Source organism: Bemisia tabaci, unplaced genomic scaffold (assembly GCF_918797505.1).
Source record: "Bemisia tabaci unplaced genomic scaffold, PGI_BMITA_v3".
NCBI classification, from domain to species: domain Eukaryota; kingdom Metazoa; phylum Arthropoda; class Insecta; order Hemiptera; family Aleyrodidae; genus Bemisia; species Bemisia tabaci.
The window spans coordinates 90,019-115,734 of record NW_027311738.1 but is presented as its reverse complement, the minus strand read 5'-3'; the positions used below and the strand labels follow the sequence as shown (position 1 = coordinate 115,734).

Sequence of the window (25,716 nt, the reverse complement as noted above, 5' to 3'; positions counted from 1 at the left end):
TATATCATGATATTAGTCAGGTGCCAAAAAACAAGCGTGCAAATTAAAATTTTAAAAAAGCTAACTGAAAATACAAACACAAAAAAAAAAAACAAAAAAAAAACCACACGAAATAAAAGACAAGAGAACTCAGAAATTTTCTGTGCCTACCGATAGGTTTACCAATGGCGAAATCATTACTCTGCGTTGCAAAGATAGCATAGATCCCTGCTCTGGCAAGACTTGATGGTTTGGTGATGAATATCGTTATTAATATGACCGCAAAAAAAACCAGAGCTTTGGAGAGGAAGATGGCTAGAGGGAAGTACCAATTGACTGCCTTTAAATCTAGCTCGGCCAATGAGAGAAATATAAGGGATGGTAATGAGAACGTCCCGACAAAAACACTCAAGCCAGCCGTTTCCTTCGGCGTGACCAGCTGCAACCGGCCTGCCACATATCTGCGCAAACGAGACAGCAAACTTTAAATACAATTTTACAGTTAAAAAATACATCGAATTTTACAGTAAAAGATAAATTAAATTTTACAGTAAAATATGAATAAAATTAATTTTGTGAAATAAGTGTTGCCTATTAAAATTAAGAGGCGCCTCTACTTTTTCAGAGTGTCTAGTTTTTCTTCATTTTGGGAAACCCTGATGTTTTCTGATTTTTGACTGCTAAATCCTGATTTCATAATTTTTCCAAATCCTGATTTTTGCGGAGAAAAATTAACGGCGGATAGCGGTTAATTAACGGAAAATAAGCGGACGGCCGACTCTTCTCAAATCCTGAAAAAAACCGGGATTTGATCCTGATTGACCTCAAATCCTGATAGAATCGGGAAAATCCTGATGCTTGACACCCTGTTTTTGAACAATATAGACACTTAAATGCGTTTGTGAATCATTCGAGGGATATCCAAGTACGTGCCCGTTTATCCCAGCAAAGGCCCCAGAACGACACCGCGTCACTCAACGAGTATGACTCATTGAACATTACTGACCTCTAGTAGCCGCCAGCGTCCAGTAATCAAAACTGCAAGTTGTCTAGACTCTGGAGTTGCACAGATAACGACAACACGGTCTACTAAACTTTGCTTACTATTGATAACAATTGAGCCATTGCACGTTGTATGTACGAGTTCGCGATCTAACTAATGCCAATCGTACGTACGTGTAAACTTTAATATGAGACACGCTCACTTGATTGTTAATGAAGAATGAAATTCATAAATAGCTACCCGACTAAGGAGAGTACAGTATCGATGAAGAATCGGCTTTCAGAGAAAATTGATTTTAATCTTAGCCCGCGTCGCATGGCGTTTTATGAACCGGTCTCGTATTCATCCTCATTTTTCAAAAGTTCGTCTCTCAAATTTTGTTATGATTTCAGCATGACACTGTGCCTCAAGAAGCGTAGAGTATAATAATTGAACTGCATTTTGCAATTTGGACCTATAAATTCTGGCTCATCTGAAAAAAAACGTATGTGCATAGGGAAACTAATGGCATATACGTTGTTTTTAAACCAGGCCGGAATTTAAAAGTCCTAATTGCAAAATGTAGTCCAATTAAAATAAACGACATAGTTACACTGCCGTCCTAAGGAAAAACATGAACGTTCGAGAGTTGCCAAATTTCCTTCGATAAAATGTTCATTCTTGAGGAGAGTTATGAATATTTTTCCGATAAATTTTCAAGAACTTTAAGCAAAATTGCAAACAAAATTATCTAAAAAATTGGAAGGAAAAAAATTGGAATTCTCCCGAAAATTCGTGATTTACGAAGGGAAATTTGGCAAGGCCTAAAGGTCCATACGGCTTTCTTCCTTAGCACGGCAATACAGCGAAAGCCTATTTTTCTCTTGTATAATGTGCTTTTTCTTCAAATTAGTACGACAAAGAGCTCTTCCACGAGCTGAGATTGCTTTTCATCGATCGAACAGGCGCTGAGATAGCATTAAAGGCCACATCCACCAACTTAATTTCCAAATTTCGAAAATGGGTTGAACTTTAAGTTTCCCGTCAAAGAATGCCACCAGGTACCAAGTTCCACAAAAATCGATTGAACAGGGGCCGCAAATCGTACGATTAGTAGGGCTCGACACAATGGAAAACGAAACCGGTCAATTTACGAACGTTAGTGCGCCTTCATCTACGCCTGATACTGTGCGATACTTCTGTGGTGAAATAGTTGCTCAGAGCGCCTTCTACAGTATCGTTTCGATATGATGGCGGGAGATCACGACTGCCGCTGACATTACACTTTAGCGAGTGCGCAGTTACACATTTCTTCATGACGGTGGGTAAGAAATATTCATACTTCAATTTGCGACGTTGCACCTTTTTTACTCCCTATTTTGTACGTGTGAACGAATATAAGAACACTTTAAAATCCGCTTTCATTTTTCCGAGGTGGAGAAAAAGATTCCCACAGCTAAATTCCCTCGCTGTCCCCGACTTATCAACGTTCGGCAAAATTCCTTCCTGTAGTGTAAAAGCTACTTTTTCAAGTCAATGCTCAAATTCGCCTAATGATGACTCATTACACACGAGTTGAGGAATTGCTTCGGCAATCCTAAACTAATTTGCAAATAATCGAAGGAAAGTGCTCACCCCGACATTCATCAGTCACCATTAGGCGAATTTTATTTGATTTATGCTCGACAGGTTACTCATCAATCATCGTTGGGCAAAACGTAACATTGTCCTCAGAACTAAACTTCTGCCTCTTCTGATGATATTTCGAGATTTTGAGTGAAGGAGGTCAAGGTAGAGTACCTTTATAGACAGAGTATGGTCATTTCTGTTCCGGTTTTTCATTGGTCGCGTGAAAATAGGCTGACACGATGTTCTTAGGACCGTAAATAAACAAACAAGATGGCCGTTATCAGCAAGCAAGATTGAGGTTATGCACATCTTACATCCTCCTGTGATAAAGGTGAAAGGCGATTTAACAATATTTTCGTGTGTTTTTCGTGTGTTATTCGTAGATATGCTTGTTTAAATTGTTACTGCCGTAGAATTGAATTTTGTGTCAAATTTAGCTTCTTATCGATGTTACGGCGAGCGGCCATATTGTTTGTTTATTTACGGCCCTAAGAGCATCATGAAGCCTAAAAACTCGTTGACCAATCAAAAAGCGGAACAGTTTTCCTGTAGTAAAAAGATACGAATGGCCATACTCTGTCTATAAAGGTACTCTAGGTCAAGGCGCACAGTGGATCGAGTCCATTAGAGAGGCTGGACATGAAATATTTGACTAAATCTGTAAATTTCGATGCTGCTTTCGCCACATTTTAAATTTCGAGGGTGTTTTCAGAGGCAAACTTTACGAGGAAACCAATGAAACCACTTTACGAACCTCAAAACTTTGTAAAACGGAGTTATGAGCGCTTAAACTTTCCAAATTTCGTCCGACCTCTCCTATTGACTCGCTCCAGAGTTGAGTCAAGTTCGGCGGTAAAATGGCTGACCAAACTTGGGTCTCGATGAATTTCTATTTTCAACACACTCATGGATATTCCTGCCAAAATTCACGCGTCCAGTTGCAAAACAGCCGCGCAAATCTGAGAAACAGCGGAGGAGCAGGACTGGGCTGTTAATTTCCAAAATGGCGGCCATTAGCCAGGATAAAGATGGCCGACTGAACTTGGGTCTCGATGAATTTCTATTTTCAACACACTCATGGATATTCCTGCCAAAATTCAGGCGTCCAGTTGCAAAACAGCCGCGCAAATCTGAGAAACCGCGGAGGAGCAGGACTGGGCTGTTAATTTCCAAAATGGCGGCCATTAGCCAGGATAAAGATGGCCGACTGAACTTGGGTCTCGATAGATTTTGGTTCTCAACATGTCTATGCATATTCCTGCCAAATTTCATTTATCTCATTCCAACCCAGCCGCGAAAATCTGATAAACCGCGGAGAAACGGCGCTAAACCGCTAATTTTCAAAATGGCGGCCAATAACAAGGGTAAAATGGCCGACTGGACTTAAATGTCAATTTTTCCTCATTCTGGACACACTCAAGTATATTCTTGCCAAATTTCATGTTCATGGGTATGTAAGAATGCCTGAAAAATGAGATAATAATGGAAATCAGCTTATGGTGGCCATCTTGGAAAATGGCGGCCAAAATACGGGAACCACGGGAGATCCAGCTTGGGTCCCGACGGATTTCCATTCTAGGTACCTTAAACTACATTTTCACCAAGTTTCATGCTGGTCGCCTAATTTGAAATATTTTGGTGATTTTTGACCCTAAGCGACCCCACCAAGTGCGGTGCCGTAAAGTTGGAGCTCAGATGCTGACACGCTTATTATTTTAAATGGACTTGTAAAGGAACTTGAAATCCCTTGAGAAAGTAATAAAGGTGCGTTTCTCACTATTCTATGGCAGGTTACATGCGTAGCCTGAGCTGGATAATGCACCGTAGAGTTTTATTGAAAACCCTTCCGAGAAAAGACATGTGCACAACAGTTGTGTTAACGCGTCGCTGTTTGAGATGCTATCACAATCAGACTCTTAACATCAAAACATAATTGTTTGTAACATGATCATCACAAATAGATCGAGTTCAGTAGAAAAGGAACCGCGCAATATGGAGTTGGTACCGAGAAAAAGAGGTTTGAAGTTTTATTCCTTCATAAAGCCCGGCCCAGACGTGACGACAGTCGGACGCCGCACAGCGGATCGAATCGATCGGAGAGGTCGGACATAAAATTTTTGACTAAAACTGCAAATTTTGATAAATATTTCGTCATATTTTCAACTTAAAATTGTATTACTAGAAGTGCGTTTTACGAGGAAACCTATGGAACTACTTTAAGAACCTCAAAGTTTCGTATAAACGGAGTTAAAGGAGTTTAGAGTTTCCAAATTTTGTCCGACCTCTTCTATTGACTCGATCCATCGAGCGTCGCACTGAAAACAAATTCTCGGCGTTTTTACCACGGTCCGTTGGTACCTTTACCATCTCACTTTTTTTACCAATTATTGGTAATTTTACCGAGACAGACTGGTAAGCTTACCTAAAAACCGGTATTTTTACTGTTTTTTTTTAGGTAAGAATACCACTTTTATTGGTAATCAATTCCCGGTAACTTTGCCATTTTATCTCGGTAATTCTACCACGCAGTCGATACAAAATATCGGCGTTTTTACCAAGGTCCAGTAAAATTACCGCGAAAGTTCAATAATTTTACCGAGATTTCTCGGTAAAATTACCAATTCCATAAATGGTAATTTCACCAAGAAAAAACTGGGATCAAATAGAACCCTGAATTCTCGGTAATTTTATCCTTTTCTTAGTAAATACACAGAGATTTTTTTTCAGTGAGTCGAAATCCATTCCAAAAATATCGATTTTAGGTACGGCAATTTGCATTACCGAGAATCGATTGTTTCACATACATTTAAATTAAAGGAAAAACAGTGTTGCCAAATTTCAAGAATTGCCAGTGGCTCGAACTTTCGCGATACCTACTCAACGAACCAGACTTATCACACATAAGACTACGTTACGGGAATAGCGTGGTTTCACAAATCAGGACGGGGAAAAAAAACAACCAAATGTTGGGTAAAATAGAGAAGAACATGCAATCATTCGAGTAAAACAAAACTAGGCTTTTTCAGAATTCTTCATTCTTATTTATCTTTTCTTTTTAAAAATCATTTTTCAACGAAATTGACTTGATTAAGACAAAAGACTTACCCACAAGTGATAATGGCAAAACATTGTGTTAAAGCGGGATACAAGTTGGCGAAAGATCCCTCATCATGGAGGTCTTGAAAGTCTTGAATATCGACACCCTCGTTGCCATCACAGGACATAACTAACTAACAACCTGAAATCAAACATTGTGGACCTATTAGAAAGGAAAAATGTGCACACATAAAAATTGACAAAATTCGAATTTCACGAGGGGAGACCAAGCGAGTTGGTTGGAGTAAATAAATTGTACCAGAGGCCTGTGGCCGCTACGCGGTCCCCAACCGCTGAAAAAGAACTACACGTAAAAAATCGTAGAGCAACCATGTTCAAGTTATTTAAGAGATTTGTGGATTCAAAAGCCGTCCGGTGATTCGGGTGCACGCGGAAGAAAGCGTATTTATCTCTGATTGCAATGTTATGCACCCTCTTTTAGGTTTTATTTTAATCAATGTTTTGGAAAAGCTACACACAATTTTTCGGAAAGTTTCCGTGATTTTCCCAATTGATCTTAAATAAAAGCATCGGAAATTTCGATACGATATTCAAGTTCGTTCTATTTTCTTTCTATGTAACAAAACACACACAAAAGAAAAAAAAAAATTAATTATCTTTCGAGTTTCTGAATCGATACAATGAGGATACATATTTTTTCCTCTAAGTACGGTAAATTTGGAACAGAGTCAAATTACGCCTGCCGGCCTGCTGTGAATGAAATCAAAAATCGACGCCTGCACGCGGAAGAAAGTGTTCTTTCCTCCAATTGCAACATTGCACATATCTACTCATTTTTTACTTTTCATCAGTTTTCTTTGCAAACAGCTAGACAGTTTTTCTTCGAGAGTTTCCAGGAAATTTCCGGAATAATACAAAATAAAATCGCAAAAAATAATTCGACGCAATTCCGTTCGTTATATTTTCTTTTTACTAAACCAAAATTAATTTTACGCGAATCAAGCTTCAGAATCGATTAAACATCGTCCGAGTTTCTAAATCGTTGCAACTGATATGTATACTTATTTGCTCTTTAAGGGTGATCAAAATCGGGCAGAGATCGTCAAAAGAACGCCAACTGACCGCCAGCACTGCGTTTGGCGCCATGCGAGAAGTATTCATGCAGTCTTGTAGGCGCTAAGATGCGCTTCATGCCCGCCGCACTACTTGGCGCAATGCGTGAAGTATTCCTACAGTCTTGCAGGCGCTAAAATGCGTTTAACGCCGGTCGCACTGTGTTTGATGCGACTATTATTCGAACACTCGTTAGACTAATCGCGGCATCGAATAATGGGCTTTACAAGGTCCATTTCGTGTTTCGACGCCACATGAGTATTCCGACGTTGCCTCCCGATAAGATATTTTTCCCGGAAAAAGTTAGGTTGTAGATAGGTTGTAAATTTCTCGCGGAAATGTTCGCTTTTAAAGTTTGAATGGAGCATGACGACGCACGCTCAGAGCAGCCAAATGGAGATGTTGCATGTGTGAGGAATTTGCGATTTGACTATTGATACTTATGTAAAAGTTCGCGAGAAGCACGATAGTGCCACTGGTTTTCCCTGAAATCAACTCCCAAGCTCAAAAAAAGCTCACAAGTTGAGGCCAAAATGGAGGGGATATCCCACGCTATCCTGAGAGTCCACCTCTCCATCAAGACAAACTCTCCATGCAAAGATAGGGAGCAAATACATTGACAGGGCTGTCACCTTATTTGGGGACTCTAAAAAACTGAAATCACGGCAGCCCTGTCAATGTATTTGCTCCTTATCTTTGCATGGAGAGTTTGTCTTAATGGAGAGGTAGACTCTCAGGACAGCGTGGGATATCCCCTCCATTTTGGCCTCAACTTGAGAGCTTTTTTTGGAGCTTGGGAGTTAATTTCAGAGAAAACCAGTGGGACCATCGTATTTTTCGCGAACTTAGTCATACGAATCAAGAGTCAAATCGCAAATTCCTCACACATGCAACATCTCCATTGTTAGCTGAGCGAGGAAAAAGCGCCTAGAAATAACGAGAAAACCGCGCATCTTCCGGTGGAACGAACGAGTTAACCAATCTTCGAAAGGGCGCAAGGGGCGTGGGGCTCACCACCAGTGGCGTTTCGTGCTTTCCGATCAATGGACGTGCCATTTAAACCTATGGAAAAGGATCGATCAACAGGGTGTTCGCAACGAACACCTTAGTATTCGATTCTTTACCATATCTATAATAATACCGATGACCATAATAATATCGATAATCGACCATTTACGTCTCACCATTGATCGAAACTAGGTTTGGTGAAAAATCGCTTTACGTGACTGTCAATGGGAAAAGAGACCTTGAAACGTTCGGTATAACCTCTCGAGGTCCTCTCTAGGTCTCAAGGTGTGAATAACTCTCTCGAAAAATCGAGTTATTCACACTCTCAACATGCTTAGAGCCGACTCGATTATACAATTTGGTGATGATATCTAACGACAAGGCAAGACTTCGAAAATTGCAAATTACCTATATGAGATGCAACTGGACCCCCAAGTAGTTGGCATTAGTATCTTTAAACTATAATAAAAAACTTCTAAAAAAAAAAAAAAAAAAAAAAAAAAAAAAAAAAAAAAAAAAAAAAAAAAAAAATAGTTGGCTCGCGAATAATCATTTGCCTGGGCATTTGACAAAAATCCTGATTTAATTATTTGCCATGAGACGGACTTATTCACCGATCCGAGATTGTCTTTTACACGGTAAATCATACCACTCTATATTTTACAATTTTACTAATTACAAAAAGAATTATTAGAATATCAATATTAATGAACATGATTCGAAGACATGGTGATGATTTTGTAAAATCATAGATAGTATTAAAGTTATAAAGTTTGTAACTGTTATTGCGATTATGATTACATTCAAAACACCAAAAAAATCAATTTTTCTCTATTCCATTACAATTTTAACATTTAATTTAATTTGGTCTTCCGGCAGGGTTCGCACCCCGAAAAGCTCAATGATTTCAGCCAAAGTCCATAAAAACTTTCGAAAGCATGGTATAATACGTGCACCGAGATTGGAGCCTTCACCAAATTACGACAGTCAGGGCCGAGAATCTCAGTTCCAGCTGCCTTGGGATGCGGATATTGCCGCCAATTTTTTCCACGTGTAGTGACGCACCCATCAAATGACGTCATTGAGTTCCAATTTCCAACACCCCCCCTCCCTTCCGCCGATATCAAAAAACATTATTATAGGCTACAAAGACAAAACAAAAACTCGAGGGGGCATCCAATAGCGGAAATCCGCCTCTCTATCATTATTTCCAGATAGTGCTTATTTTTCGCACTTTTTCGCATTTAAACCCATGTAAAATACCCACTTTTTACTTCCCAATAAAAAAAAAAAAAAGATTAAAAAAAAAAAAAAAAAAAAAAAAAATTAAACAGCGGGCAGCAAGGCTAATTTTCACGAGTGAAACCAAAATGTTTCAGCCGAAAACTCATCCTTCCTCAGTTGGATGAAATAGTAATAAATGAGAGCAACAGCCTCGCTTTGAAAGGTACAGCCAGGTACTATTTTAGATGTTTACCATTTTTCTTTCTACTATTTTCTCCAACTGAGGAAGGCTGAGTGCTCAACCGAAGCGTTTTGGTTTTATTCATGAAAATTAGCCTTGTCACCCGCTTTTCAAATCTTTTTTCATTGTATATCTTGTCACGGGCTGCGCTGCCGTGCTAAGGAAGAACGCCGTATGAGCCTTGGAACGTTGTCAAGTTTCCTTTGATAAAACGTGAATTTCCTGGTTAATTTATGAAGATTTTCCTCCCGATTTTTCAGATTATTTAGTTTGCATTTTTACCTATAGATTCTGAAAATTTAAAGGAAAAATATTCGTAACTTTTCCAAAAAAATGAACATTTAATAGAGAGAAATTTGGCAACTCTCGAATGTTCATGCGGCGTTCTTCCTTAGCACGGCAGTGCGGAGCGTCCATCATATCTCTCACTCCACAATCTGGCAACCTTGCTCTCTATCGCGGGACGAAGGCGGAGGAAAACCCCCGGGCTGGAAAAAAGGTTGAACGGTGACGCGCTGCCGGCGTATGCGTCACGCGGGATGCGTCACGCGCCTGCAGGATGACGCAATCAAGGGTCGGGCGCGAGCGAGGAGTCGAAAAATCCACCGGAGGACTTTAATTATTTCCGAGGATTGGGCGGGGGCGGGGGGCGGGAAGCTGGTGGCATCCAGCGCGAATTGAGGGCAACCCCCGTCGGATCCGATCTCGCCCCCGCCCGGCGCGGCGCCCAGCCTCCGCGGTCCTCCCTTATCCCGGCCGTGAGCCCGTGACGTGGGGGGACGTGGGGGGACGTGGGGGGACGTGGGGGGACGTGGGGGGACGTGGGGGGACCTGGGGGAGCGCGGGGGCGCGTCGAGGTGGAGGCGCTTCAGGGATGGATCCGAACCACGAGCGATGTAGTTTAGAGACCTCGCACTGACGATCTAAGATATGGAATCGTGCAAGGCAAAACTGCCGTGATAGCGAAGAGAGCCGTAAGTGCAAACAAGCGGGAAAGTTCTAATACTGTCGTATCAGAAAAGCGCTCAGGTGTTAGCAAATGTATTTAGTGAGGAAAGGACGTATAAACTCCGTCGACTCGGCTGGGAAATGGAAATAAAACATCAGCTGATAGCAAACAAAGGTTACCGAGGAAACCGTAAACGCGTTTTTTCGTTTCCCGAAAATGAGCTCACCGTTGAGCTCATCAGGCGCGTTTTTTTAGGCTTCATTTGAGTTCAACGATCAATTTCGATAAGAATTACTCTACCGCTAAGAAATTTTCTTATGGACAAACGATCGAAACTACCTGCGCATTACGTTAAAAGCATAAAATACAGTTTTCACAGCTTTATTTATTTTAAAAATGGACCCCCCCCCCCCCCCAAAGCCTACACATCGATGAGCTGGTGCGCCATTTAAACGTATTAGCACTAGTATACTAGTACTCAGAGCAACGACTCAGAGGCAAGTCGAAATCAAAAAGCGCTGCCTATTGGCTGAGCGCTTAAAATGGAGTTTTGAGAAAACGGGCTCTGAAGCTTCTGACCGGAAAATGTTATTGAAAGGAGCCTCCGTCCTTCATCAAATTGCCACTAATCGTCCGAAAGATTCCTAGAAATCGTTTGGATGATTAAAAATCGACCGATTTTATTTCAATTACGTAAAAAGGGTATTTTTCATTTTCATGCTAGGTTATTGTTAGGTAAGACAGCCGTAAGTGCTATCTTCTGCGTGCTTTTTCGGTAGCGTGTTGGACACACAACAAACACATTTTCAGGTTAGAAATCCGCAAATGAGGGCGGCATTCCTCTTGAAAGCACTGTTTTCATTGGTTCTCATGCACCTACGGCTGTCTTGAAGAAAACTATGTCATTTTTTGTGCACTTACGGCTTTTTCATACGTCTCGTTTTCGTTAAATTAGAATGAATTTTGCTGTTTTAGCTGTCTCAGTAATTTCATCTAAAAGAGTTTAGACGAATTTTGAAGAAAACTCGATTTTGAAAATTTTGCACTGACGGCTCTCTTCGCTATCACGGCAGAAAATATGAAGTCGAAGTTCGATGCAGCTTTCAGTATGATGATTGATGAGCAACTTAGAGAGGATAAAATCGGTTTTTGCCGCATGGTGACTGATGAATGTCGGGGTAAGAGCTCTCCTGGACTAGAGTACCTATATAGGAGTAGTATGGACATCCGCACCTTCCGGCCCAAGTGTCACAAGCGCCATGCGACTTTTAAAAATTTCCGCCGCCTTTTCATTTTTTCACGGAGAAATTGTTGGTTGAATCTGTTGGAAAATGTCGCTTTTCGTCGTTGGCACAAAGAAAATTTAGTGGAATTTTCGGACGGCTTCGCTGAACAATTTCTCTGTAAAACAATAAAATGACGGCGGAAATTTGTAAACGTCCCATGGCGCTTGTGATACTTTGGCCGGAAGGTGACGACGCGCGACGTGTCGAAAAATGGAGCTCTTAGGGCCCAAAAGAACGACCAATCTTTGAAAACGGAGAATTTCACTGTCAATCTTCAGATACCAACATCAAACCAAAATGGCCAAGAATGTTCATGAATGAGTGTTCCTCCGCAAAAATGAGTAAATGTATGCAAAAATTGAGTCAAATAAGTGCTTAAGCAACGACAGATTGTAACAACTGTAATGAGAAATCACTCTGGATTATTTGAATTCATAGATTGCCTAGCCTTTTGGGTCCTAAAAGCTCCATCATCTAACCTCAAAATTACCGACATGTCCGTACTCTCCCTATGTGGGTATTCTATCTAACACGAGTTTTTGCAAAATAGGTTAGGATTGCTAAACCAATGGAGCTCTTGCAAGTGTTAGGAATTTGCGATTTAGGTACTAATTCCTATGTAAAATGTCGTAAGAATTACGGTGGTGCCACTGGTTTTCTCAGGAAAAAAATTCCAAAACTCGAAAAAAGCTCTCGAAGTTGAGGCCGTAATGGAGGGAATATATCACCGTATCCTACGAATTTACCTCTATATCAAGACAAACTCTCCATGCACAGATAGGGAGCGAATAGATTAACCGGATTTTTAACATTCTTTAACATTTCTCGATTTTCCCGGTATACCCTGACTGTGGCAACCTAGAGTCCCTTTATACCCAGAGTTAAGACAACTCACTTTTGGTTGGGCCAGGGTTGGGCTAAAAGTGGCCTAAAAAAAAAATCCAATTCTGATTGGTTCTCGCTCATGGAGGCCGAAACGAGTGCACCAAGATGGCGGTACCTCGAATGTGAACAAGAATAATGAAAATATTACCTAATTGTGGTTTATCAAGAGTAAATTGTTATTTCCATCGGTCCAAAATGAAAATTGATTAAGAAATTATTCACAAACCAATCCCATTTTCTTTTTAATTGATCAATTTGTTGATGTTGTTGTTTTTGTGTGACAGACATCGCAGGATTCCTGATCCTTATCCCTCAATATCGTTCGTTTGGGTGCACTCGTTTCGGCCTCCATGGCCAGCCAAGGCCGGCTGCCAGTCAGCTGATAATCGAGTTGTCTTAAATAAAGGGACTCTATGGCAACCCTGCTTCATGTCGTTACCAAAGATATTACTGAATTATCCTCCCTTTGAAGTTGGTGCACGAAGGAGCACCATTCACCGGTCTGGAATGGTTACCGCGAGTAACCACCGTGAATTTTGGCGAACGTAATAGTGCGAAATAACATGAGCCATGCGCGGAACAGATAATCGAACGTGACTGCTGACACAATAAAATCCGGAAAGCCATTAGCAATTCAAACGGTGTCCGCACCCGTCGCCGTCGTCGTTGTGGCTGTCTGTTGTCTGCAATCGTTACAGTCTTATTGACAGATCCGGCCTCACCATAGAATTTGTAAACTTGCAGTCGAAACAAAAACTAGAGCACGCATATTGTGTGTAACGCCGAGACACACTTTCAACTGCTCAAAATTAGTCGGAGCTTGTATCCGCGAATCCGCCTCCCTATACTGCCGTGCTAAGGAAGAACGCCGTATGAACCTTCAGGCGTTGCCAAATTTCCTTTGATAAATCACGAATTTCCTGGTAAACTGATGAATATTTTCTTTCAAATTTTTCAGATAATTTTGTTCGCAATTTCACTTGATGTCCCTGAAAATTTCAAGGAAAAATATTCATAACTTTCCTCAAAAATAAACATTTAACTGAAGGAAATTTGGCAACTCTCGAATGTTCATCGGCGTTCTTCCTTAGCACGGCAGTATACTGCTGTTCTTACTCAGTAAAATACAGGGTGTCTACTAAAACAGGGTGGCAAAAAATCAGTACTTTTTCAGTGCATTCCCACGAAATTCAGTGCCTCCTCGACAGAAAAATTCAGTGCTTTTTCAGTACCTTCATGTGACGAAATTCGAAAAATTTCAGAAATCTGAATTTTTCGCTCAGATTGCTACGAAAATGACAAAGAACGAAAAAATTCCGGACCTTCTTGCGGAATTTCCGCACTTTTCAGTACAAGAGGACCGCCCTTAAGCAGTACAATTTCCAGAAATTCCGGACTTGTAGACACCCTGACGTAAAAACGTATGAGCATTCAAGCGTTACCAAATTTTTTTTGATAAAATGCGAATTTATTGAGAAAGTTGTATTTTTCTTTCAGTTTTCCGGACAATTTATTTCGTAATATAATCTGATGTATCTGAAAATATCAAGCAAAAATATGCATAACTTTCCTCCACGAATATATATTTATCAGCGGACATTTGACGGCATTCGAATTTTTATACGGCGTTTTTCTTTTGCATGGGAATACATTGCCAAGCTAAGGAAGAACGCCGAAAGAGCCACCGCTCACCAAACGTTACCAAACTTCCCCCTATTAAATAATTATTTCAGAGAGAAGTTCGCAAGATTTTTCTTAGAATTTTTCTGAGAATTATTTTCGCATTGGATCTGAGGTGTCTGGAAAAAAGAAAAATAGTGGCATTTTCCTATGGAACAAGTCTTTTATTGGCGGAAATTTGGTGAAGTCCGAAGGTATATACGGCGCACAGTGAAGCGAGTCGATTAGGAAGGTCACACACGATCTGGAGTCTTTAAAAGCTAAAATCTTTGTAATTATACATAGAACATAGAAGTTTTAAAGTGACTACATAGGTTCCCTCGTAAAATTTTCTTTCAGGAGCGCCCCTTTAAACTTAAATTGCGACGAAATAAACATCAAAATTTACATTTTTGGTAAACAATTCCACGTCCGTCCTCTACGATTGTTCGACCTACTGTGCGACGTTCCTCGGGTTATCGGAGAGGAGTACCTAACGTCCAATTGTCAAGTCTAGTTTTCTTCGAAGTTCAACTTTTCTTCTTCGAAGGAACTGGAATTTTCCGAAAAACAGAAAAAATTATTCATTTTTAGGCACCGCTCTTAAAATACGTAACGCTAAATTGCAGATTTTCCGACCCTTTCTCTCGTGAAGCTTAGGTGACGCATGTCCCTATCCTTTAACATAGGAAAACGAAATGATGTTACGATCTTCTCGACCTCATCTCCCTTAGAACATGCCTTATTTCATGAACAGTCCATTGGGACAACAAAAATAAAAATAAAAAAAAAAATAAAAAAAAAAATAAAAAAAATGCTGAGAGAGAGCAGTGAGAACGTGAAAATTGACATTATTTCCGGTAAAACAGCAGTAAATGCATATTATCTCGTGAGAGATCAGTCGCCATTGCTGTCTCGTCATTAGCTTTAAAAATGTTCATGAAATTTTACGAGGCTGTGAGATTTATAAAAAATAAGAAACATTCGTTTCAAGCAGCGCTGGGTATTTAGTACGCAATTAGAAACGCCAAACGAAATGCCAAAAAATTGAAGAAAAAAAATTAATTTGATTCTCACTTTTTCCTTCTTATTCTTCAACGTACAAAAATAACGATACATGTGAATAGGATGGTGCCACCTAACAATGCTGGAGGAATTTTAATTATTATTCAGCATGAGGTTAACTATCTGATATTTCGAACGTAAATTTTACATAATTCATGAATTACATCAATATTTTATGATTTTAAAATTCACTAGGTTCTGCTACCCCTTGATACCGACTATTGACCTTAAAATTTGTTTATTGTTAGTTGCAGGCATGCAAGTATGCAAAAAAAAGCTATCTTGCGTGTTCCTTTACGGTTAAGTATCGGTGCATCAATTCTTGATTGTTCGAAGATTTGGACACTCAGTGATTTCAATGTGTATTACAGATGGCCATTGACGCTTCTATACGCGCTCGTACGATCATTTTCTCAAGACCTTATTTTCGCATTGGTACTCTCATTGGTAACGCGGCGGGACATCAACAGGTAAAGTCGAAAAATGTACACCTACCTCTATTGCAAAACAGACAACGTTTCAAAACAATGCACTCTTCTGCAAAGAAATTAAAACAAAATATATTTTTGAAATTTCCTATAGGTACCTCGATACTTTGGGATAAGTGAAGAAAAATTCACAAAAATCCCGAGAGAAACCGTTGGCTGGTTTCCTTTGAAAAAAATTAATGAAATAAAACATGCGTGTACATTTGTTACGCGTTACAATAGAGAATTTGCAGTTGTCTGAAATTCTGTAAAATTTCATGTTTAAGAAGAAACTACACAGCGAACTCAGCATGAGAATATTCTCGGTTTCTAAAATGAACAATTGTTAGAGGAGATATGACTATATTACATCATCTGTTAAATCACATGTTTTTAAATGGGAACTGCGTCCCTTGGTGACGTCGCAAGACGGCAAATTTTCTCACTTTAAAATCTATTTTTCTACTATTTCCTGTCTAAAAAAGAACACTCCAAACGCAGCTCCCTGAGCATTCTCAGATGCAGCAATAAAATTGTTTCGTGCGAACTCTCCATCGAAAGTACGCATTGTTCGACTTGGGCCATCAATGAGTAATCGCACATTTTTCGGCGACGATGATTCAGAAGCAAGGACACTAGCCACTATCCCCTCATTGCTTCCTCCAGCGATGGGACAGTCCTGGAAGTTTTCGTTCGATGCGGAACTTGGCAGCGAATAGAATAATGAGTGGAGATTGACTTCCTTCGTGACCGCGGGGGAACATGCGATGTCGAGAGCTTGAGAGCTATTGTATGTCCAGAGCAAACTCAATGTCGAGAATCAGCTCAAGAGCAGTCGCTAATTGAAGTAAGCTCGTACTACATAGTGGTCAGTGCGCGGTCCGAAACTCATTTTGCTGGGGTGTTCTGGACATAATTCCTTTTTGAAAATCAATCCGAATTTTGACCTATAGGTTTCAGATCGCCGCGATATGGTCTTAAGAACGTGCGGCGCCCGATGAGGTTGGGCATGCGGCCCTGAAGATCACCTAGGATGTCATACAGCCTCCTATAATGCAAAAATTATTTTCGGAGACTGAAATTCAGTTTCACCAAATAACGACCAAATTATAACCAATTCGTTCTGCCGCTGAACTTAAAACAACGAGAGAATTCTGCGACCTTGTCGACAACCGCACGAGTATCTTCTAAAATTAAGCCACTTTTGAGGTTAAAACGCCACCCGACTAAAGTTTTCAGGAAGAAGAAGGGGGAGGGGCACGTAGACATCCCCCTCGAGCCATCAGAGAAAAATAAAAAAGTTGGATAAAAAGTGGCAAGGGAGTAAAATTGGAGAGTAAAAGTTTCAAACCTAAAAACTTACTGAGATGTTTTAAGAACTGAACTGACACCTGATTGTAGGCTTATTTTTCCTCTCGTGGAAGGAGGGGGGGGGGGGGGGTCGTGCAAAATATTGTTTCGTTTAACACTCTTACTTCATAATTGCTTGCTAATGCTCAAAAAATTGCAGTAAATTTTTAACAACCAACTATTTCACAAATCTTGAGCTTAGAATCCCATCTCGGGGAGGTTTATTGTATAGAATTTTCCGAGGAAGTCAAAAGCCCCTACCCCTCTGCTCTAAAAGTTATTTAAGGGGGGGGGGTGTTTAGAGGGGTTGAGAGGTGGTCTCTCTGATTCCAGCTTTTTCAAACCAGTGAAAGTTCCGAATATTACAAGGTTACCACAATTTCATCATCCCAATCCCCACCATGCCCATCATTATCAAATTCCCTAACTTGTTGACCTGAAATGTTCGGAGTCTCTGACTTCCCCTAACATTCTAATAAAACTTTCACTTCTATTTCTTCCCCTTAAATTACACTCGCTACTGCTAAACGCAACTCGCAAAGTTCCCTGACTTTTCCTGTGAATTCCCTGACTTTCCCGGTTTTCCAACCCTGCGAATAATGTATGACGTCACACTACGTCGCAGCCACTAAATTCGTCTATTCTATCCTGATGGAGTCTCGAAAATTCTAATCGGAGGGTTCGTCTTCGTCTTGGTTGAAAATTCTATATCAAGCGGAGCGACCTCCGGAGGCATAACCCGTGTGCTCTCATTATCGGTAATTGTTTTTGACACTCGTGTCACTTCTCCGTTCGCCCGCTTTCTCGTCGCCATGCTTTTCGTCGTTTCGTTCGCCTCGAACATTGATCGCGTTATCACAGCAGGACGCCGGCGTTCCATTCGATCCCCCTTCGGAATGCGGGGTCTTTAAGTGGGACCCGAGGGTTCGGTGGCGAAGCGCGATTGATCGATTATCGATATTTCCCCTTCTGAACTATGGCAAACAGTGGCGTGGCGTGCTTTGCGATATATCGATTGATCTGCCATTTGAACCTATGAGAAAGAATCGATAAACAAGGCGTTCGCAGCGAACACCTTAATAATCGATTCTTTACCACAGCTTTATGTGAGGAAATATCGATAATCGATCGTCCACGCCACGCCACTGCTATTCAAACTTATGAAAAAGGATCGATAAACAGGGTGTTCGCAACGAAGACCTCAGTAATCGATTCTTTACCGTAGCTTCCGATGAGGAAGTATCGATAATCGATCATTCACGCCTCGCTACTGATGGTGAGGAATCGATTGTTAAGGTGTTTGTTGCGAACATCCTGTTTATCGATCCTTTTCCATAGGTTTAAATGGCGATATATTGCAAAGCACGCCACGCCACCGCGGGAGCTGATGGATTTCCTTCGTTTGCGCACTCCGGGGTGGCCATAGAAATACAGCACTGGAAAAAAAAAAAAAACACGTTGGATCTAGAGTCCAGACTCTAGAAAACATTGACAAGAAAAAATACTCTTGATTCAATCAGACTTAAGCTTAAATCAAAAGGAAAATCCGCTCAAATTAAGAGGCTTGGTTCTTGATTTAAGCTTGAATCTGATTGAATCAAGAGTATTTTTTCTTGTCGATGTTTTTAAGAGTCTGGACTCTACATCCAATGTGTTTTTTTTCCGGTGAGGATATAGGAATCCCCTCACTTTTCGAGGTTTTTCCTCGACGAATTTTGACAAAATTCCTTGATTTCCAAACAATGCGGAATGAAAAGTAATATGAAGATTCGGAAAAGCTGAGGCAATGAGACACGATATGTAAATAAGATGTTTCTAAAAGGTAACGAGTCCATTTTCCAGAATGGCCCTGTACTGGGCTACGTAAGAGTTCTATGGTGCTGTCGGGCTCTCCTGGAAACTTGACTTGTTACATTTTAGAAACAAACTGTTCAACATGAAAATTCGTCACTTCCCTGAGAGCAAACTGGAAGAAAAAAAAAAAAAAAAAAAAAAAAAAAAAAAAAAAAAAAAAAAATTGGACCTAGAGTCCAAACTCTTGAAAACATTGACAAGAAAAAATACTCTTGATTCAATCGGATTTTTGCTTGAATCAAAACGAAATCCGCTCAAATTAAGAGGCTTGGTTCTTGATTTAAGCTTAAATCTGATTGAAACAAGAGTATTTTTTTCTTGTCGGTGTTTTTAAGAGTCTGGATTCTAGATCCAATGTGTTTTTTTTTCCCAGTGCAGCGTTTCTCTACATGAGGGCTAATAACGAACAATATACAGTCTCCCTGACAATTTTGCCAAAAATGAGCCAATTTTTCCGTTTGAATTTTCCATGACTATGATCACGTGGTGGAACAAAAAATGAATTCCAAATCGCAACTAGTATTTCTTCTGCAAGTTTATAAAAGCATGAGGCACATCGCCGATGGTGCATTTACATCATGTTAACGGTAAAGAACAACGTAATTCACCCATTATGAACACTGGGAAAGAAAGGAGGGGAAAAACCGTGCTGGTCGTAGAAAAAGTCCAGCAATTATGAAGAACAGGGACCTCGGCGTCGGCGACGCTCCTTGAAAACCGTGGCGTGGCGTGTTTTGCGATATATCGACTGATCGGCGATTTAAACCTATAGAAAAGTATCGATAAACAGGGTGTTCGCAGCGAACACCTTAATAATCGATTATTTACCACAGCTTCAAATGGAGAAATATCGATAGATCGCGAAGCACGCCACGCCACTGCTTGAAAATGTTTCCGATTATACACAATCATGGCAAACACTTATCAGTAAGTGCCTCATCGATGACTAATTATAAGTTCAACTTGCACTGATAGTGCCCAAGACATCTGAGGCGTCCGACACTTAAGCTCGCTGTATACCTCATTTCGGCTGATGTAGAAGAATAGTTCAAAACAACGGTTTTGGATAGAAGAAAAAACACACCGTTTTTAAACGATGAGATTTTTTCCAGATTTTTTTCCAGATCGAGCACTTTTCAAGACCGCATAAACCATGCTAAAATCCGATGGCGTTTGCATCTATGAAAATTTGATCATAAGCCAGGGTGTCTACCAGTTATGAAAAAACAAAAAACTGGGACTTTTTTCCCGAAATACTATGAAAGGAAGCTAGTTAGAGCGTTAAAAGGCGTATTTTATACGACTAATTTTACAAGTCATGTTGAACCGATGAAAACATACGAAAAACCAAGCAACACTTCAGTTCTTCTATTCCTGGTTATACCGCGCCGCCGCGACTGGCGGGGAAATTTGAAAATGCCGGTGTTTGGGACGATTTTTGTCATTTTTTGGGGACCTGAACAAGAAAATTGGGGACTTTCGGGGATATCGACGACACCCTTCCAAAATCGGGGATAACCGCGGACATTGGGGACTTTTGGGGACCGGTATACACCCTATAAACCTCTTTTCCCCCGATAAATATTCAAATGATTGCTAATAAGTACTTAAAATGTCTATCTACCAGAAAATACACGGAAAGAATAAGTACCTACTAAAAGCTTTCCAGAATGGACTGGGGTATTGTACACTGGAAAAAAAACACATTGGATCTAGAGTCCAGACTCTTAAAAACACCGACAAGAGAAAATACTCTTGATTCAATCGGATTTTTGCTTAAATCAAGAACCAAGCCTCTTAATTTGAGCGGATTTCCTCTTGATTTACCTAAGCTTAAATCCGATTGAATCGGGAGTATTTTTTCTTGTCAATGTTTTCAAGAGTCTGGACTCCAGATCCAATGTGTTTTTTTTTTTTTTTTTCCCAGTGTAGGGTACTCTTCACGAGTTTCAAGTGATCGTTGTTGTTTCCCGATGAAAACTCGATATATTTTTTAATAAATAAGGTTTAAAATCTTACTGCTGCTTCTGACGGGACGAGCCGAACGGCGTTTCCTAATTTATGAATCCAGGTCAAATCCTCCGCCAAGCATTACGGAAAATTGCGGTGCGAGTGAAACTCGTTTCTACCCCTTAATTCGGATCCTTGGAGTCTTGATACTTACTCTGCCGTGCTAAGGAAAAACGCCGTATTAACCTTCAGGCGTTGCCAAATTTCCTTTGATAAAACATTAATTTCCTGCTAAATATATGAATTTTTTTCTTCCAATCTTTAAGATAATTTTGTTCGCATTTTCACCTTAAGTCCTTGGAAACTTCAAGGATAAATACTTAAAACTTTGCTAAAAATAAACATTTTATCGAAGGAAATTTGGCAACTTTCGAATGTTTATATGGCGTTCTTCCTTAGCACGGCAGTACTAAGGCGAATCCGTATTCTGCCTTACTGAGGGAACGTCACTCCGTAACAACGGTGGGGCGTTGCCAAATTTACTGATGAAATATTGTTTTCTGGCAAACTTATAGATACCGATTTTTCTTCGAATTTTTCTTCGAATTTTATTCGGCATTCTATTGGAATTGTGTAGAGACGAAGAAAGATATTCATAACTCTTTTAAGAATCGTTTTTCAGCATTTTCCGTAGTCGGTCGATCCGTTAATAATCTCTGGATTTTAAAGCATTTCTCCAAAATTCCGAGCATCACACCACTCACGGTAGCCAAAATTCCCTGACTTTTCCCGGTCGCCACGAATTCCCTGACTTTCCTGGTTAATTTTCCAGAACTCCGGCAACCCTGCACGTCGTTCTTCGGACGTAAGGGCGTATCTCTACTTCCACGTGAGCCCCAGAAAGCATTGTTATACGGAGAACAGAGCTCACGTGGAAATCAAATTACGCCCTTACGTTTCACGTTAGAGGAGCGACCATACTGCCGTGCTAAGGAAGAACGCCGTATGAACTTTCCAGACTTGCCAAATTTCCTTCTATAAAATGTTTATTATTAAGGAGTGCTATGAATATATTTCCTCGGAATTTTCAGGAACTTCAGCTGAAATCGCGAACAAAACTATCTGCAAAAGTGGACGAAAAATATTCATAAGTTAACCAGAAAATTCGTGTTTTATCAAAGGCAATTTAGCAACGCCTGAAGGCTCATACGGCGTTCTTCCTTAGCACGGCAGTATATGAGTCGTTTTTCGCGGCATCTTTGGACAAGAGCGCACGAGGAAAGATCGTCGAGAGGGTGCGAGGGATATGATTAAATTCCTCAGCGAGGCGTGAGAAAGAAAATGGTGGTAAATGGAGGAGAAGGGATGAAGAGGAATGCCTTTAATTTTCAGACCCACGATAATAAACCAGCAGTGCCGCTCGCCTTCGATCTTCATAAATTTGAACGCTTTTAGGTCCGCAATTGCTGATGAACAGTCATCAGGAATACAAAAAAAAAATACGTCTCATTCACTATGATTGAAGCAAATGTGCGAAAGTTGTTGAATTTTCTGCTGAATTTTCTAAGCATATATTTTACTAATAAAGAAAAAAAAAATTTTCAAGACTTTTTTTTTTTTCAAGACTCTTCAGGACTGTCCAAGACGTCATGATCACGAATCATAACTCGAAATTGTTTTTGAGCTAAGGCATTAAGACGGTTAAATATTCTGGAGAAATATGAAGTAGGTAAGTACCTAAACGAAATGAAAGAATTGCTGGCTAAAAACTCCCTTAGTCTCTATTTTTTATCATCGCTGCTTGTTCTTTATTTGAAAACAATCCACTTAATAGTGACAAAGCGTTGCCACTGAGAAAGCTGGCGCATCTTCAATTTCAACCCTTGCACTGCGCACATTTTGGGAGCAGGAATTGTGGTATTCAGACCTGACCCAAAGGTCGAAGTCAAGAGAAACATATCTTGATTGCAACGTTTCTGCATCTGGGCTGTTTTTCAATTTTGGTGGGGAGAAACACCATAATGAACACGATTGTTTGGAAACATGGTATTTTCAGCACAGGATAGTAAGACATCGGTGTGAATACCAAGAAACAAAGCTCAAAAGTTGTCATTTGAAAAACTAAATATATGTGACAAGGAATTGACATGTCACAAAAAAGCTGAGGGTTTCTCAATTTTCTGCAATACCTACATTATCATTAAGAGAGCCTGTACTTAGTTTTGGTCTTCCTTGGAGTAAGTAGGTATTTTAAAGTTGGAATTGGGGAACATATTATTATGTGGATGAAATATCATAAAATTAAATAATTTGGGAGAGCTAAAAATTTGCGAATCCAATTCTTCGCAGGCTCAATGCGATTGGCATCAGTCCTCTGGACAATGTCCGTTAGACACTGCCAGGAATTCTGAAAATACGGAATCAAGTGGTGGATAGTAGGTCGAGTTTCGCGAGTCTAAAACAGTAAACAAAGCCTTGTTTTCTACAGAATGGAATTTGAACATTTCCTTACACCCATTGCTCCTCTTGGCTGAGGTCTTTCTCCAAATAAAGACTGCAGCCTGACTAATAACAAGCCATCATATTGCAATATATTACAGAGCATAGAAAGAGCTAAGTATGTGTTGTCTTGTCTTGCCGGTAAGGCTAGAAATAGATTCAATAATCAGGCTGCAGCGCCTCGATTGTTGAATCGTTTATCGAATTAATTCGATCGATAACTCCCTATCTTCACAATGCTATATATCGATCAAGGTCATTCGATAACGATTCAACAATCGACCCGCTGATGAGACTTAGAGGGTGCATATGGGACAGTTACCAGGATTCAGAAATGAAACCTGGAGTTTCCTACATTAGAAATCGGATGTGCTGTTCGACATAAAAATTGTTAAAAAAGTAAAATGCACTTTATACAGTTCAGCAATTCGACTGCAACATCAAGATCCTGAACTTAGTTTTCTGTAGCATTACAAGAGACGACATACCTCATGACTCGCAGCGAAACAATAAAAGAACAATGGATTCGTCTGAGAAGAGTGAAAGTGAAAAATTTTTCAGACTTCATTCTTATCAAGGAGAAACGAACGAGAGATTAAAACAATTGGATTCGGCATGCAATCGAAGTGGGAAACTTACCTAGGACAAGGATGAAGAATGGGGTTAGGTGATAAGAGCAAAATCCGTTCTTTACATGAAACTGCACAGCCAACCACGAAAACGAAAATGATCACAGATATGGACGAGAAAAGGAACGACCGATTTATCGACAATCTGGTGCCATGATTTTCGAAGAAAGTGACAAAACCGGAACGTATTATGATGGTCAAACGGAGCTGCCTTCCTTATCACTAGTTCTAACTGAAAATCAAAATCAACAATGAAATCAAGACCAATCCACACAGGTCAGTCATTCCGGTGGACGAGTTTTGGTACTCTACTGCGCAGTGACGTACTATTGAGTGCTTGCAATGTATTTCTTATGGGTGCACTCAATAGTACGTCACAATGAGTGCTGCGAGTTAGGGCCGGGCGGGGGAGTGGATTTCAAAAAAGCTGCGCAATAACTGACCTGTGTGGATTGGTCTTGAATGAAATTTTCGGCCGAAAGAACATCTTGCGCAACAGCTCCTCCCCCTCCCTCTCGCCATCACTTGAGGCTTTGTTTCGACCAATCACAGCGGTTTTAGAAATCACATGACTCGGCTCTGCGCGCGCCTGATTCCACAAAGCGCCAAACTTGACTTTAGAGCGGGAAAATCAAAATTGCGCTCCCTAATTTGTGGAGCGCAGAGCTATATTCGCTGAGCGCATCAGAACCAAAATAAAGAAAATAAGAGTCGGATACGCAGCAGCATCAAGACTTTTTTACTGATCCTGTTTTGCCTTATAACGACAAAGTATAAAAATAAATCTTTCAAAATAAAAATTATAACAAACAAACCAAAAAATTAGTTGTAGTTGCGAGAAACATAATGCTCTCTGCAAAAGCTTCAAAGCCATCTTATATTACGTTGAAATATTTATGAGAAAAAAATCAACAGAATATATGGATTCATTGAATTTTGAAAGAAGGAAGCAAGAGCATTGCAATGTTTCTAAGATTGTGTAACTTTCTTGTTATAAAATAAAAACCTGATCATCTATAAGTAAACAGTTTCTGTTTCGAGCCCTAAAAACTGTAAATTCAAGACAATAATTACCATGTAAATTTAATAATTTTGCATGATTTCAATACAGTTATTGCGAAGAATGAAGTTCCGCAATCTTAGCAACATTCCAATGCTCTTGGTTCCTTTTTGCAAAATGCAATCCATTCATATGGCATTGCACGATGAACATGGTGCATATGCCGCTATGGAAGAATCTATCCATGGGACAAGGTAGGTAGATTGAAAACCAAATGAGACCACTTATAATCCCACAATAATAACTACTGACAGTCAGGGGTTTTACACATATGGTTTTCAAGGACATTCGAATACTGGATGAGGCACAATTCAACAATTAAAGATTAAAATTTGAAGCTGAAAGAACGATCGGCCCTCTGACCAAAGGCTTAATATTGTCCTTAGAGATTTGCAAAATCTGGCTGTGGAGCGTTTAATTTATTCAAGCTTGGCATTTAAAGGTAGTTAAATCAAATCTAATTTCTTGCTGGAACAGGCCTTTTCCCAAAGGCAGAAATATAGGTGGATTCCTATTGTTTGATTACATTAGGTCAATGTAGACAATAATGTTTGCAAAACTGCACACTAAGGGTGAGGATATGGAAATAAATGGTTATGGCGTATTTTGGTTCAAAGAAATTAAAAAGGTATATTTTTAAAAAAATATTAACAAAGTAAAAAGTCAAACGCAACTTATAGCAGTTACTTACTTACTTCAGTTTTTTCAGGAGGAAAAAAAAAATTTGAACCAGACGCTGAAACCAGAGAACTCCAAAAAGAATTAGCTTATAAATATAAATATCTATCATGATTTATGACTAAGCACTGAGGCATACTTTGTTAACTAAG

The 25,716-nt window shown here is 39.9% G+C and overlaps 1 protein-coding gene across 2 annotated transcripts in view; it reads right to left on the bottom strand.

Annotated features, from left to right (window-relative positions):
- Positions 1 to 24,091, bottom strand: part of LOC140223710 (lysosomal cholesterol signaling protein-like) — a 48,044-nt gene extending 23,953 nt beyond the window's left edge. The window contains exons 1-3 of one of the 2 annotated variants that reach the window (XM_019058041.2): positions 23,837 to 24,091; positions 5,696 to 5,828; positions 151 to 440 (exon numbers count right to left, since the gene is read on the bottom strand). In XM_019058041.2, the coding sequence (XP_018913586.1) occupies positions 151 to 440; positions 5,696 to 5,814 (409 nt within the window). In that variant the 5' untranslated portion in view covers positions 5,815 to 5,828; positions 23,837 to 24,091. The remainder of the gene's footprint in view (positions 1 to 150; positions 441 to 5,695; positions 5,829 to 23,836) is intronic. The other variant, XM_072305671.1, reaches the window with a different exon arrangement.
- Between the last annotated feature and the right edge of the window lie 1,625 nt (positions 24,092 to 25,716).